The sequence below is a fragment of the Lithobates pipiens genome, unplaced genomic scaffold, assembly GCF_037356315.1.
Source record: "Lithobates pipiens isolate NorthernLeopardFrog02 unplaced genomic scaffold, aLitPip1_a1.2 Scaffold_13, whole genome shotgun sequence".
Classification (NCBI taxonomy): Eukaryota; Metazoa; Chordata; class Amphibia; order Anura; family Ranidae; genus Lithobates; species Lithobates pipiens.
The window spans coordinates 528,131,633-528,144,585 of NW_027507718.1; the positions used below are offsets into that span (position 1 = coordinate 528,131,633).

The 12,953-nt window shown below is 41.8% G+C and overlaps 1 protein-coding gene across 1 annotated transcript; it reads right to left on the reverse strand.

Annotated features, from left to right (window-relative positions):
- Positions 1-7,445: 7,445 nt before the first annotated feature.
- Positions 7,446-11,751, reverse strand: LOC143975658 (gamma-crystallin-3-like). Its single transcript, XM_077478152.1, has 3 exons — positions 11,616-11,751; positions 8,824-9,066; positions 7,446-7,773 (listed from the first exon to the last, which is right to left on the reverse strand). The coding sequence occupies exons 1-3, from the start codon at positions 11,622-11,624 to the stop codon at positions 7,498-7,500; spliced, it is 528 nt and encodes a 175-aa protein (XP_077334278.1). The 5' UTR covers positions 11,625-11,751; the 3' UTR covers positions 7,446-7,497.
- Positions 11,752-12,953: the final 1,202 nt, after the last annotated feature.

Below are 12,953 nucleotides of genomic sequence, written 5' to 3' on the forward strand. Positions count from 1 at the left end.
CACATGCTGACATTGTGCTTTGTGTGGAGTATGAATGGCCTTTTCCCTTTACTGTGTTGAACTTTGCTTGGTTTCTTTCTATAACTATTGTTTGCATCTTTCTGAGTGCATCAGCATTCATATGTACCACACCTGAACAGAGACGAGAGATGAACAGAGATGAGCTATACACACACGTGAAGGGTCTACAATGTATATTTTATGTAGATATATATTTATATACTGTATGTAATAGCATTATGTTAACCACTTCAGATCTCAAATCTGATCACCCCCCATGGATCAGAGAAATGTAAGCATTTGTTTTATGGGCCTGTTTAGTCAACAATTACTCTTTCCTTAAAGTGGTTGTCAACCCCCCTGAGACATATTTACCTATAGGTAGGCTTAAAATAAGGCTTACCCATATGTTCTGAAAATATCTCCGGAACGTGCGCCCTTCAGGAGATATTTCATGTACAATGCGATGATGATGTAATCGGCAAATGCTCCGGGCCGCTTCTTCCCCCAGCGTGTGCCGCGACTGCTCGCACATGCGCGGAGGTGACAACACGTGTGACAACACGCGGCTCCGGCCAGTCACAGAGCTGGAGTCTACGGCCTCAGAAGGAAGAGGGGTGAAGATGGATGCTTCCACCAGCGGGCTTCGTTTGTCAGGGTTTACTTCCTCTTTAAGAGAAAGTGCGACCGCCGGAGAAGATTAATAAGAGAAAATTGAAAAGACGGGGGCACCACATTCGTTCATACAGTCAATAAAAGATTTTATTCTGCAACTAAAACAAATTTGTTTTGGGGACTATCAGAGAAAAAAAATACTATGTATATACTGTATATTATATTGTCAGAAGTATTGGGACCCCTGCCTCTACACACACAAACTTTAATGGCATCCCAGTCTTAGTTTGAGCCCCGAGCCCACCCTAATTTGAAGCCCAATAGAGCCTCTGGCTCTAATCACGTGCTTCAAACCCCCCCACCCATCATTGGAATCCATGATTCCGACACCCTGTATGTAGATCATGAAGCTAGACGCATGGATAAAGGGGCAGCCCCTGGGCTCCCCTAGTAGACGGGACATCACTGGCAGCCATATAATGGGGTGAATGGACTCTTTACACTTCAAATCCCAATAGGCATTGTGCAGTAGGAGGAGTGGACAGATGATTTTTATCACATTGCAAAGGAAAGTTCTTTCAAGCACTTGTTACAACCAGGGTCACCCCTAGCATATGGTTATTTGGATGCATATGGATACCTTGACCCATGAGTGGTTTATTTGATTCTTTCCAGAGACCAAGGTAAGGAGTGTTGTCCGGACTGCAGACATGCACAAGTATAGTTTTATATTTTTTTAAACTTGTAAAATTTTCTAAATTAAAATATTATACGTATATGTAGTGGCCGCTCCTGAAGAGCACGCGCTATGCTTTTTGAAAGTTAAGGTTACACCTGAACTGCAGTTTGGTTTGGGTACAATTGTTCTAAATTTGGACCTCAGCATTAGTCTGACTGGACTATAGGATGTTCAGCCTGACCACAAGGGGCACTGTCTCTTCTGGCAGGCATAGAACCACAGTCTAGTTGGGTGTTTTAAGTTTACTCTCTCTCAGAGCCCGCCCAGTGGGAGTGTCACTCTTGCTGTGCTTTCTGGGAGAGGGTACTTATCCAACTTGAGTGAACATCCAGTTGTGAATGGCTATTCTCTGGATTTAGTCAAAGTAAGCAAGTTCTTCATTATGGACTTTGACACTAAAAGTAGCTGAACTTCCTTCCTAACCCACTGATCCTATTTTAGGAGACTGTTCGTTGTCTACGTTTTGCAAATAAAAATCCCTTTATGCGGATCTGTCGTCAGTCTCTGAGTTCACTGGGCCATCTATCACGGGAACCCCTAGACACAGATCGAGGAGGAGAAGGTAACGGTAATCCCAACCAAACCAACAGCTCCTTCGGGGGTCAGTGCTACATATTTTATGGCTGTAATATCTATCGTTAGCTATAATCATTGTATGTATGTGCTTCTTTAATAGAAGGCTTGTACCGTTTACTTGGGCAGCATCCCCTGAAGAAGCCTGATATATGGGCGAAACATGTTGAGAACTCTATGCCGTACCTATTGATTGTATTTGTCAAACTGCTGTACTTTTTATCAAATTTTATTATTTTTTTCTAAAATAATAAAAAAACTTTCTTATATAATATAGTGGGTACTACTATTTTTCAAATAAAATTGCACTCTGAAAATTCAACTCCTCTTTTCCTATATTCAATCTATTAAGGGATGAGGTGCTATTACTAATATTAAAGTGTCATATTACACCAATGATTGATCACTGACCTTCAACTCTGAAAGAATAATCAACTTATTATTATCCTTCCTATTTTGAAGGTTATTTGATATATATATATATATCATTATCATTACATTCTTTCTTTATTTGTGACCATCTTTTTTGTTAGGTCATATAATTATCCATATAGGAAAGTGAAAAAGTTCAAAATCTTTTATAAACTTCTATATTATACATATGCACATTTTATAGACTGTATTTTATAAATAATCTTTTTCTAGAAGATTGCTTTATATTAACCACTTACCCACTGGGAACTTAAACCCCCTTCCTAACAAGACCAATTTTTAGCTGTCGGTGCTCTCACATTTTGAATGACAATTACTCAGTCATGCAAAACTGCATCCATATGAAATTTTTGTCCTTTTTTTCACACAAATAGAGCTTTCTTTTGGTGGTATTTAATCACTGCTGGGTTTTTTATTTTTTGCGCTATAAAAGAAAAAAAGACTGAAAATTCTGTAAAAAAAAAAAAAATGTTCTCTGTTTCTGTTTTTGCATTTTTTGCAAATTAGCAATTTTTCTTCATAAATTTTGGCCACAATTTATACTGCTACATATCTTTAGTAATAATAACCCAAATTGGTGGATATTATTTGGTCTTTGTGAAAGTTTTAGAGTCCACAAGCTATGGTGCCAATCTTTGAAAATTTATCACACTTGAAGTACTGATGGCCTATCTCCCCAAATGACCCCTTTTTGGAAAGTAGACATTCCAAGGTTTTTTAGTAAGAGGCATGGTGAGTTTTTTGAAGTTTTCATTTTTTCCCCACAATTTTTGCAAGATCAAGATAATTTTTTCTTTTTTTTCACAAAATTGTCATATTATCAGGTTATTTCTCACACACAGCATATGCATGCCACAAATTACACCCCAAAACACATTCTGCTATTCCTCCTGAGTATGGCGATACCACATGTGTGAGACTTTTACAGAGAATGGCCACATACAGAGGCCCAACATGCAGGGGGCGCCATCAGGTGTTCTGGAGCATAAATTACACATCTAATTTCCTGACTACCTCTTACAATTTTGAAGGCCCTGTAGCACCAGGACAATGGATACGCCTCGAAAATTACCCCATTTTGGAAAGTAAACACCCCAACGTATAATCTTTGAGGCATAGTGAGTCTTTTGAACATGTCATTTTTTTTTCTACAAATTTTTGGAAAATGTGGAAACAAAATGAAAACGCGTTTTTTAACACACAGTTTTCCATTTATACAATATTTTTAACACATAACATGTACATACCGAAAATGACACCCCAAAATACATTTTCCTACTCCTCTTGAGTACGGCCATACCACATGTGTGAGACTTCCACAGCCTGGCCACATACAGAGGCCGAGTACGGCTGGGTGTGTTTGAGCATGGCCGAGTATGGATGGGTATGGCTGAGCATGGCTGAATGAATGAATGAATGAAATACTTGTATAGCGCACAATGCGAACTGAATCGCCTCTAGGCGCTGTGACTGGGCTGGGTACAGCTCGGTATGGCTGAGTATGGCTGAGTACGGCTGAGTATGGCTGGGTATGGCTGAGTATGGCTGGGTATCACAATGTATGGCTGAGCATGGCTGAGTACAGCTCGGTATGGCTGGGTATGGCTGAGAATGGCTGGGTATGGCTCGGTATGGCTGAGCATGGCTGGGTATGGCTTGGTATGGCTGAGTTTGGCTGGGTATGGCTGAGTATGGCTGAGTATGGCTGGGTATGGCTGGGTATGGCTGTGCATGCCTGGGTACGGCTGAGTATGGCTGGGTACGGCTGGGTAGGGCTGAGTATGACTGAGTATGGCTGGGGGTGGATGGGATGGCTGAGCATGGATGGATGGATGAGTATTGCTGAGCATGGATGGGTGGATAAGTATGACAGAGGGATGGCTGAGTATGGATGAATGAGTATGAATGGCAGGATGGCTGAGCGTGGATGGTGGGATGGATGAGCGTGGATGGCGGGGTGGCTGAGAGTGGATGGCTGAGTGTGGATGGTGGGATGTCTGAGTGTGGATGTCGGGATGGCTGAGCGTGGATGGATGAGCCTGGATGGCAGGATGGCTGAGTGTGGATGGGGGATGGCTGAGTGTGGATGGCAGGATGTATGAGTGTGGATAGCGGGATGGATGATCGTGGTCGGCAGGATAGCTGAGTTTGGATGGAGGGATGGATAAGCATGGATGGCAGGATGTATGCGTGTGGATAGCGGGGTGGCTGAGCGTGGATGGCGGGATGGATGAGCGTGGATGGTGGGATGGATGAGCGTGGATGGTGGGATGGCTGAGTGTGGATGGTGGGATGGCTGAGTGTGGATGGCTTATACAAAGGGATGGGTGGATGGATGGATGGATGCTGGATTTGTCACTGAGCAGCGCTGTGGGCACTACACATCAAGCCCACAGCGCTGCTGCAACTGTTTTCTCCCCTCTCCCCCAGGGGAGCGCGATTCTGGAAGGACATCATAGTACGCCCTAACAGAGTTATCTGACCGCCCTGTTGCCGTCATTCGGCTATGGGTCAGTTGGTAAGTGGTTAAAATTGTTTATGATTATAGACAAAACTATTTAAAAGATCTTACCATGGCCAGGTTCTGTGGGGAGGACTGGGAGGGATGCACGACAAAAAATACACCTTACCCAGAGTTCAGTGGGGGGGTTAAGGAAGGCAATTTGGGCAATAATTTAACAATTATGCTGCGTACACATGACCGGACTTTCCGGCAGACTAGGTCTGATGGGATCAATCCGTCTAAGCCCGTGTACACACGGTCGGAGAATCCATCAGAATGTGTCCTATCGGACCGTGTCGTCGGATAATCCGACTGTGTGTGGCATGCATCGGACTGATTCCGTCCGAATATCCATCGGACCCAATTTTCCAACATGTTGGAAATATTTCCCGACCAACTGGTTCGATCGGACATACTTCGATCATGTGTAGCGAATTTTGATCGGAACAAGTGCCACGCATGCTCAGATCAAATTCCTACATCAAAGCTATTGGCTACTAGCCTGAATGTAGTCCCATCGTAACGAAATTACATCATCACGTTCTGAAAGATCGGATTTTTCGACAACTTAGTCCTTAGTGTATGCAACAGTTTGGGACACAATCTGTCAGACTAAATCCGACGGACAAAATCCGATGGATTTGGTTGGCAAAATTCCAGACCGTGTGTACGTGGGCTTAGAAAGATCGGATTTTTCCACCAACTTTGTCCGACCGTGTGTATGCAACAGTTTCGGACAAGATCCGACGGATTTGGTTGTGGAAATCTCCGACCGTGTGTACAGGGGCTAACAATCCGATCGTGTGTGGGCTAGTCCGATCGTTTAAAAAAAAAAAATCAGACAGACCTAGAAATAGAACATGTTTCGAATCTATCCGACAGACTCAATTCCGACGGACTAAAATCGGTAAAACCGTTAGTCTGTGTGCTGGTCCGACGGACCAAATATGACGCAAGGGCAGCTATTTGTAAATATATGTGCGTGTCTGCACCTGACCACACTGTCTGATCCTGTTGAAATCCATCCTCCTCAAGAATCCCTTACATCTTTAAGCCCTATTGAGTGCCTGGTTTGACTTTTGCGACCCTGTTTCATGGCATTCGGATGACCATATGGACGCTCAGGGCGCCTGTGCTATAATTGGCCACACGCCTGTTTTACTGTCCCACATGCGTGTTGCCGTCTCGCTTCTATTTTCTCCTTTTCACATGATCTCTTCGCATCCCTTTGAGATGCGGTGAGATTTTCCCTCCATCCACCAGAGGGAGTGACGCCTCTCACCTCTGGAGCCGATGGTTAGGACTCAGCGCCGACGAGCAAAGGAGCGGACCTGACGCGGCTTGCTCATACACGGTACGGTCCTCATGTCCGCTGCCAATATAGGCCAGGTAGCGGTTATTTAAGGCCACTGGTTCCAGCTATTAGACGCTGCTTTAACCCAGGGACACATGCATGCTGCTATTGAATGCCAGGTAATCATTTGCTATTTTCAGATTTGAAAAAATCTTTATCTTTATATTTTCAAAACGATGCTTCTGTTATATTAAATATTAAATACTCAACCTGTTTGCCTTTATAAACTGCAAGTGCTTCATAAGTTACGTGTTCTCTAATTAGTCTTTTCTTTCTGTGTTCATTTTTCTGGATAGTTTTTTCAATAGACCTTGGCACTCTTTGACAGCATTTGTCCCCTGATTCTGAGTCTACCGCAGAATTTTATTTCTGTAAGTTGATTTCTTTTATATACTTGGCTCCTTTGTGTGGAGATCGGTTTAATGTCTATATTTAAACTAAATTTGATTCAATTTGTTTTTTAATTGGCCCTTAAATGCTCCCTATGGTCACCCCTAGCATATGGTTCTTTGGACGCATATGGATACCTTTATATATAGTTTATATTTGTCAAAACTTGTAAAATTTTCTAAATTAAAATATTATATATATATTATGGTTGTAATATCGATCAATAACTATAATCATTGTATGTATGTGTTTCTTTAATAGAAGGCTTGTACTGTTTACTTACTGAAAGCATCCCCTGAAGAAGCTTGATATATATGGGTGAAACATGTTGGAAACATTATCTGTTTATTTGCGTAAATACCTATTGTACTTGCCAAACTGCTGTACTTTTTATCAAATTTTATTATTTTTTTCTAAAATAACAAAAAAATAAAAATTCTTATATAATATAGTTGTTACTATTATTTTTCAAATCAAATTGAGCCCTGAAAATCCCACTCCTCTTTTCCTATACACTTGTTACAACCGCTTTAAGGTTTGACAATAAAACCTGGAAGCTGATTGGTTTCTCTGCCGAGCTGCACCAGATTTTGCAAGCTTCGATTTTAGTAAATCCCCTCCAGTATGTATATAAACAACCAACTTATTCTGCATTACATAAATAAATATGTGGTTTTATGATGGAGGGCGACTCTCATCCAATGTACAATACATTGTCATATACTGTAGATGATTGTGTCTCTGACTAAGGGTGGCTTTTGACCAGTTGTATAGGTTGCTGCACTTTACAAATTCTCATCGAAAATCCACATTGCATAAAAAAACAAAAACAGGAAAAATTTCTTTATCAAGTTTATTGTCAAGCAGAAAACTTAAAATATTTTTAAACATTTAATAGGAATGATGGAGACGTCTGAAGGACCCAATTCTGGGGCTTGTGGCTCCCCAGTTGGTGTATCTCCTGTACTCTCCAGGTCTCAGGTAATACTGACGTCCCTTGTAGTTGGGCTCCTCATAGAACATCCAGTAGCCATCATGTACATGGCAAGAATTAATGTCATTGTAGCGGAATGTCTCATAGACATGAGGGCAATCCTCAGTGAACTCCATCATCTGACCTTTGAAGTCTTCTCTCTCATAAATCCTGATTCTAAAGGAACCTTGGTGCTAAAGAAGGAAACAAAACTTGAAATTAACCAAGCAGTCAAACCTGTAACTTCAACACTACCAATTTTCTCACCTGGGAGTTTTATTCTCTCACTTCCAGTGCCAATATATATATATATAGATAGATAGATAGATAGATAGATAGATAGATAGATAGATAGATAGATAGATAGATAGATAGATAGATAGATAGATAGATAGATAGATAGATAGATAGATATAAAATGTTCTACACTTTTTTTTAACTCTCTTTATTAAGAATTTCATGAAAAAAATATATCACTTTTCTGCATAGTCACCTTCCTTTGCGATGCATTTTTCCTAGCCTCGTACCTTTTTTTTAATGCCATCAGAAAAACTTAGCGCCCTCACTGTTTCCAACCGAAATGTAAAAGTGTGGAAACATTTTGAAGACCCCTCATATTATTTATTTATTTTGTTAGGCATTTTTGGTCTGTGTTGTTTTGATATATCTTAAGACTTATGCCTCGTATACACATGATCGGACTTTCCGACAACTAAACCATGGAATAAGGGTGTTGGCTCAAACTTGTCTTGTATACACACAAATGTTGGCCAACAATTACGGACGTAGTGACGTACAAGATGTATGGTGAGCTGATTAAAAAGGAAGTTCAATAGTCATGTGGTATCTTCATTAGGAACGCTAGTTTTACAAGACCGAGCGGTTTCCGGCTTGTCCTTGATTCCGAGCATGCGTGTTTGTACCTTGGACTTTTGTCCAAAGGACTTGTGTACACACGATCGGAAAGTCAGACAACACACATTTGTTGGTGAAAAATTTGAGAGCATGCTAGCCGACATTTGTTGGGGGAAAGTCTGACAACAATTGTCCGATGGAGCGTACACATGGACTGCCAACAAGCTCACATCTAACATTTCCCGTTGGGAAATCCAATCGTGTGTACGCAGCATAACAGTATAAGATGGATTACAGGCATCAAGATCCTAAGCTGGCTACACAAGAGATTTGTCTCGTGGCTAGGATCAGCGGTATGCTTTAATTCACGTTGTATTACATTGTATTACCTGGGGGCTCAGACGCACAGACTTAATGGAGTCATTGTAGCCCATCCATTGCTGGAAGTCAGGATACTCTCCTCTATGGAGGAAGTACTGGTGTCCTCTGTAGTTGGGGAGCTCATACAGGATCCAGTTCCCACTTTCTACACGGATGGAGTTGCAGCGTCTGAAGTATGAGGACAGGTCAGAACCTTCAGAGTTGCACTCGTAAGAGCGACCCTGGAAGTTCTTGTCTTCGTAAAAGATGATCTAATGGAATAAAAAGGTCGACATTTATTCATATAAACTGTGAAATTAATTTTACTTCTTGATTGTCAAATAGGAAGGAATGTTCCACACTCAATATATAAACCTAAAAACTCAGCTGGGCACACACAAGATCGCCGTTAACATCAGACAAAATTATTTATTTTTTATCAGGGTGGGGAAGAGTTCAAAACTCTGTTAAACTTTGATCTTTGTTTAAAGCCTGATGCCGCGTACACAGGACCGGTTTAAACTCTGACGGTCTTTCCGACGGAGTTCTGCTGAAACGGACTTGCCTACACACGATCACACCAAAGTCTGTTCGTTTAGACGGGACTACAAAAAGGAAGTTCAATAGCCAGTAGCCAATAGCTGCCCTTGCGTCCTTTTTGGTCCGTCTGAATAGCATACAGATGAACGGTTTTCCCGATAAGAATTGATTCAGTCGGAAAGTTTTAAAACATGTTCTATTTCTAGGTCCGTCAGAATAAAAAAAAAAAAGTCAGATGAAGCCCACACGCGATCGGAATATACGATGAAATGATTCCGTCTGACCTTTTCTGACGGAAAGTCCATTATTGGTTTGATTTCATGTCACTCAATGTCAATCTTTCTCACTTAGGGTTTCTTCAGAGGTTGCCAGTGTTTCCTTGAACAATGAGCAATATCTGTCCCTCAGTCATTATTGACATCAGTGATCTTTTTTAGCTATTGGTAAGGGGGGCACTTTTTATTTTATAACAGTATTGTAATGGTGACCCACTGACCATTAAAATAAGGAGTCACACTGACCATTACAGTAAGGGAACACTATGCTGACCACCAATATAAGGAGGCACTTTTCCACTGACCACCAACATAGGGAGCATTCTTCAACTCAACACCAATAGGCACTACAATTTTCATCGTCCGTGTTTCTCCCCTGGCAATTATTCATCATTCATATAATTTTGTGATTATTTCTAAATTTCTCTTTGAAGCTAAAAAAAAAAACCTCAGTCAAAGAATCAAGGAGCATTGAGCTTTTAGTTTCAATGAGAGTACATTGGGGTAATTATACTTGTATATACATATAGTTTTTTTTTGTTTTTTCTTGATTCTAGCCCTGGAAAAGTCGCCAAAACGTTTTTGATGAAGAAAAAAAGTATTTTTTGGAATGTGTGAACTGTAGCCCTACCCCCTAAAGGGCCGTTGGGTCCCCCTTCTCTTGCACAGCCAGGCAACACACATTTTTGGCAAGCACTCATTAGTCAATAATTCAGTCCCTTGGCTTGGTTTTGATATATTTTTTGTTTTTTTTAGGGGATGTAACTTGGACAGGTTTAGGGAAGTATGGGGTGCCCAGAACTGACTTCAAAGCACAAACCGTGAGGACAAACTGGATAACAATTGCTGACCCCCAGCACAAATTCCCAGACTGTACTCCTTTAAGAAAACTTCTAAACTGACTGTGGGAATCTAGATCTTTTCCCAATGAAAGAAATCTTAAAACATGCAGCTCAACACTTGAAATGTTCCCAGCAGGTAAGGTGAAGGTAGGCTAAGCTCTGTCCCTCCTGAATACTAGCTAAGTCTTGCACCTGGCTGTTTCTCCCTTTTAGGCTTGGGGGGTTAACAAATAGAGATCACTCACTTAGTCCCTGTTAATTCCTGGAGCAAAGATGGCAACTTCTGTCCAGGCCTTCTCTGTACAGGTCCCTCTTGCTAGAATGTTGTCACAGCCAAGCCTGACTGAGAATGCAGGGGGTGGTGAAGTCTCTGGCTCGTTTTCTTCTCCCTCTCTCTCTCTCCCTTAGCAGCACACTTATACCTGGAGCCAAAGCCTCTTCTCCCCCCCCCCCCCCAGCACCAGGGTCCCCTCCAGGACTCTGGATCCTGGACTATCTCCCCACATGGTCAGGCTCCCGAATACTTATAGGGCACTCTCAGCCTACTGGGTGGTCCTTCCCCCCCAGGGATTAATAGAGACCCCCATGAACATTCAGGCTGAACTCCCCACCCCTCCGCCCACTAAGTTCTGGGACCTTTTAGAAGCTTCCTGAAGCCAGGGGGAGGTGACTGAGACCTTTACCTGACCTTAAATAACCTAGCTTCACAGGCTATAGTGAAGCCCAACTAAATTTACCTACATTAACTAACTATGTACACAAAAGGGGTACTACAAAACTAATGTGGTGCTCCCATCTTTTACATTTTTTTTTTGTAAGTTCCTCTGAGGGTTGCAGTTGTTGGAGAAGCAACCTCCGGGACCTCATACCACTTGTAACATTACAACAAATCACCACAAAGTCCCATACCACAAAAGCAATAAAATCCTGACAGAGGCTCTAACCTTTCCATACTCTGTTAGAAGGATTGTTTATATGGCCATCAATGTCCTTGTTAGGTAGATTTTCCTTCACTTGTCAAATAGACAGGAAAGGATGGAACATTTCCCAAAGACGGCAATAAAAAGACATTAATTACAAAAACAATTTAAATAAAAAAAAAAGTATTAGAAAAAGTCGGAATTTAATTTTTAGTCCAAAAAATAATTGTTTTTATAAACTCACCTTTCCCATTTTGCTTGGTTTGTCACCGACCGTGCTGCTATTAGTTTACACCAGTAACTGCTGGGATGTCTATGGCCCTTATAAACGTCCTTTACTGCTTACACACTCACATGCTGACGTTGTGCTTTGTGTGGAGTATGAATGGCCTTTTCCCTTTACTGTGTTGAACTTTGCTTGGTTTCTTTCTATAACTATTGTTTGGATCTTTCTGAGTGCATCAGCATTCATATGTACCACACCTGAACAGAGACGAGAGATGAACAGAGATGAGCTATACACACACGTGAAGGGTCTATAATGTATATTTTATATAGATATATATTTATATACTGTATGTAATAGCATTATGTTAACCACTTCAGATCTCAAATCTGATCACCCCCCATGGATCAGAGAAATGTAAGCATTTCTTTTATGGGCCTGTTTAGTCAACAATTACTCTTTCCTTAAAGTGGTTGTCAACCCCCCTGAGACATATTTACCTATAGGTAGGCTTATAATAAGGCTTACCCATATGTTCTGAAAATATCTCCTGTACGTGCCCCCTTCAGGAGATATTTCATGTACAATGCGATGATGATGTAATCGGCAAATGCTCCGGGCCGCTTCTTCCCCCAGCGTGTGCCGCGACTGCTCACACATGCGCGGAGGTGACAACACGCGCGACAACACGCGGCTCCGGCCAGTCACAGAGCTGGAGTCTGCGGCCCCAGAAGGAAGAGGGGTGAAGATGGATGCTTCCACCAGCGGGCTTCGTTTGTCAGGGTTTACTTCCTCTTTAAGAGTAAGTGCGACCGCCGGAGAAGATTAATAAGAGAAAATTGAAAAGACGGGGGCACCACATTCGTTCATACAGTCAATAAAAGATTTTATTCTGCAACTAAAGCAAATTTGTTTTGGGGACTATCAGAGAAAAAAAATACTATGTATATACTGTATATTATATTGTCAGAAGTATTGGGACCCCTGCCTCTACACACACATGAACTTTAATGGCATTCCATTCTTAGTCTGAGCCCCGAGGCCACCCTAATTTGAAGCCCAATAGAGCCTCTGGCTCTAATCACGTGCTTCAAACCCCCCCACCCATCATTGGAATCCATGATTCCGACACCCTGTCTGTAGATCATGAAGCTAGACGCATGGATAAAGGGGCAGCCCCTGGGCTCCCCTAGTAGACGGGCCATCACTGGCAGCCATATAATAGGGTGAATGGACTCTTTACACTTCAAATCCCAATAGGCATTGTGCAGTAGGAGGAGTGGACAGATGATTTTTTATCACATTGCACAGGAAAGTTCTTTCTCTTGTCACCAAACACTTGTTACAACCAGGGTC

Coding starts and splice junctions, on each gene's coding strand:
- LOC143975658 (XM_077478152.1), bottom strand. Junction 7,774..8,823: donor CTGTGCGTCTGAGCCCCCAG/GTAATACAATGT, acceptor TTCCTTCTTTAG/CACCAAGGTTCCTTTAGAAT.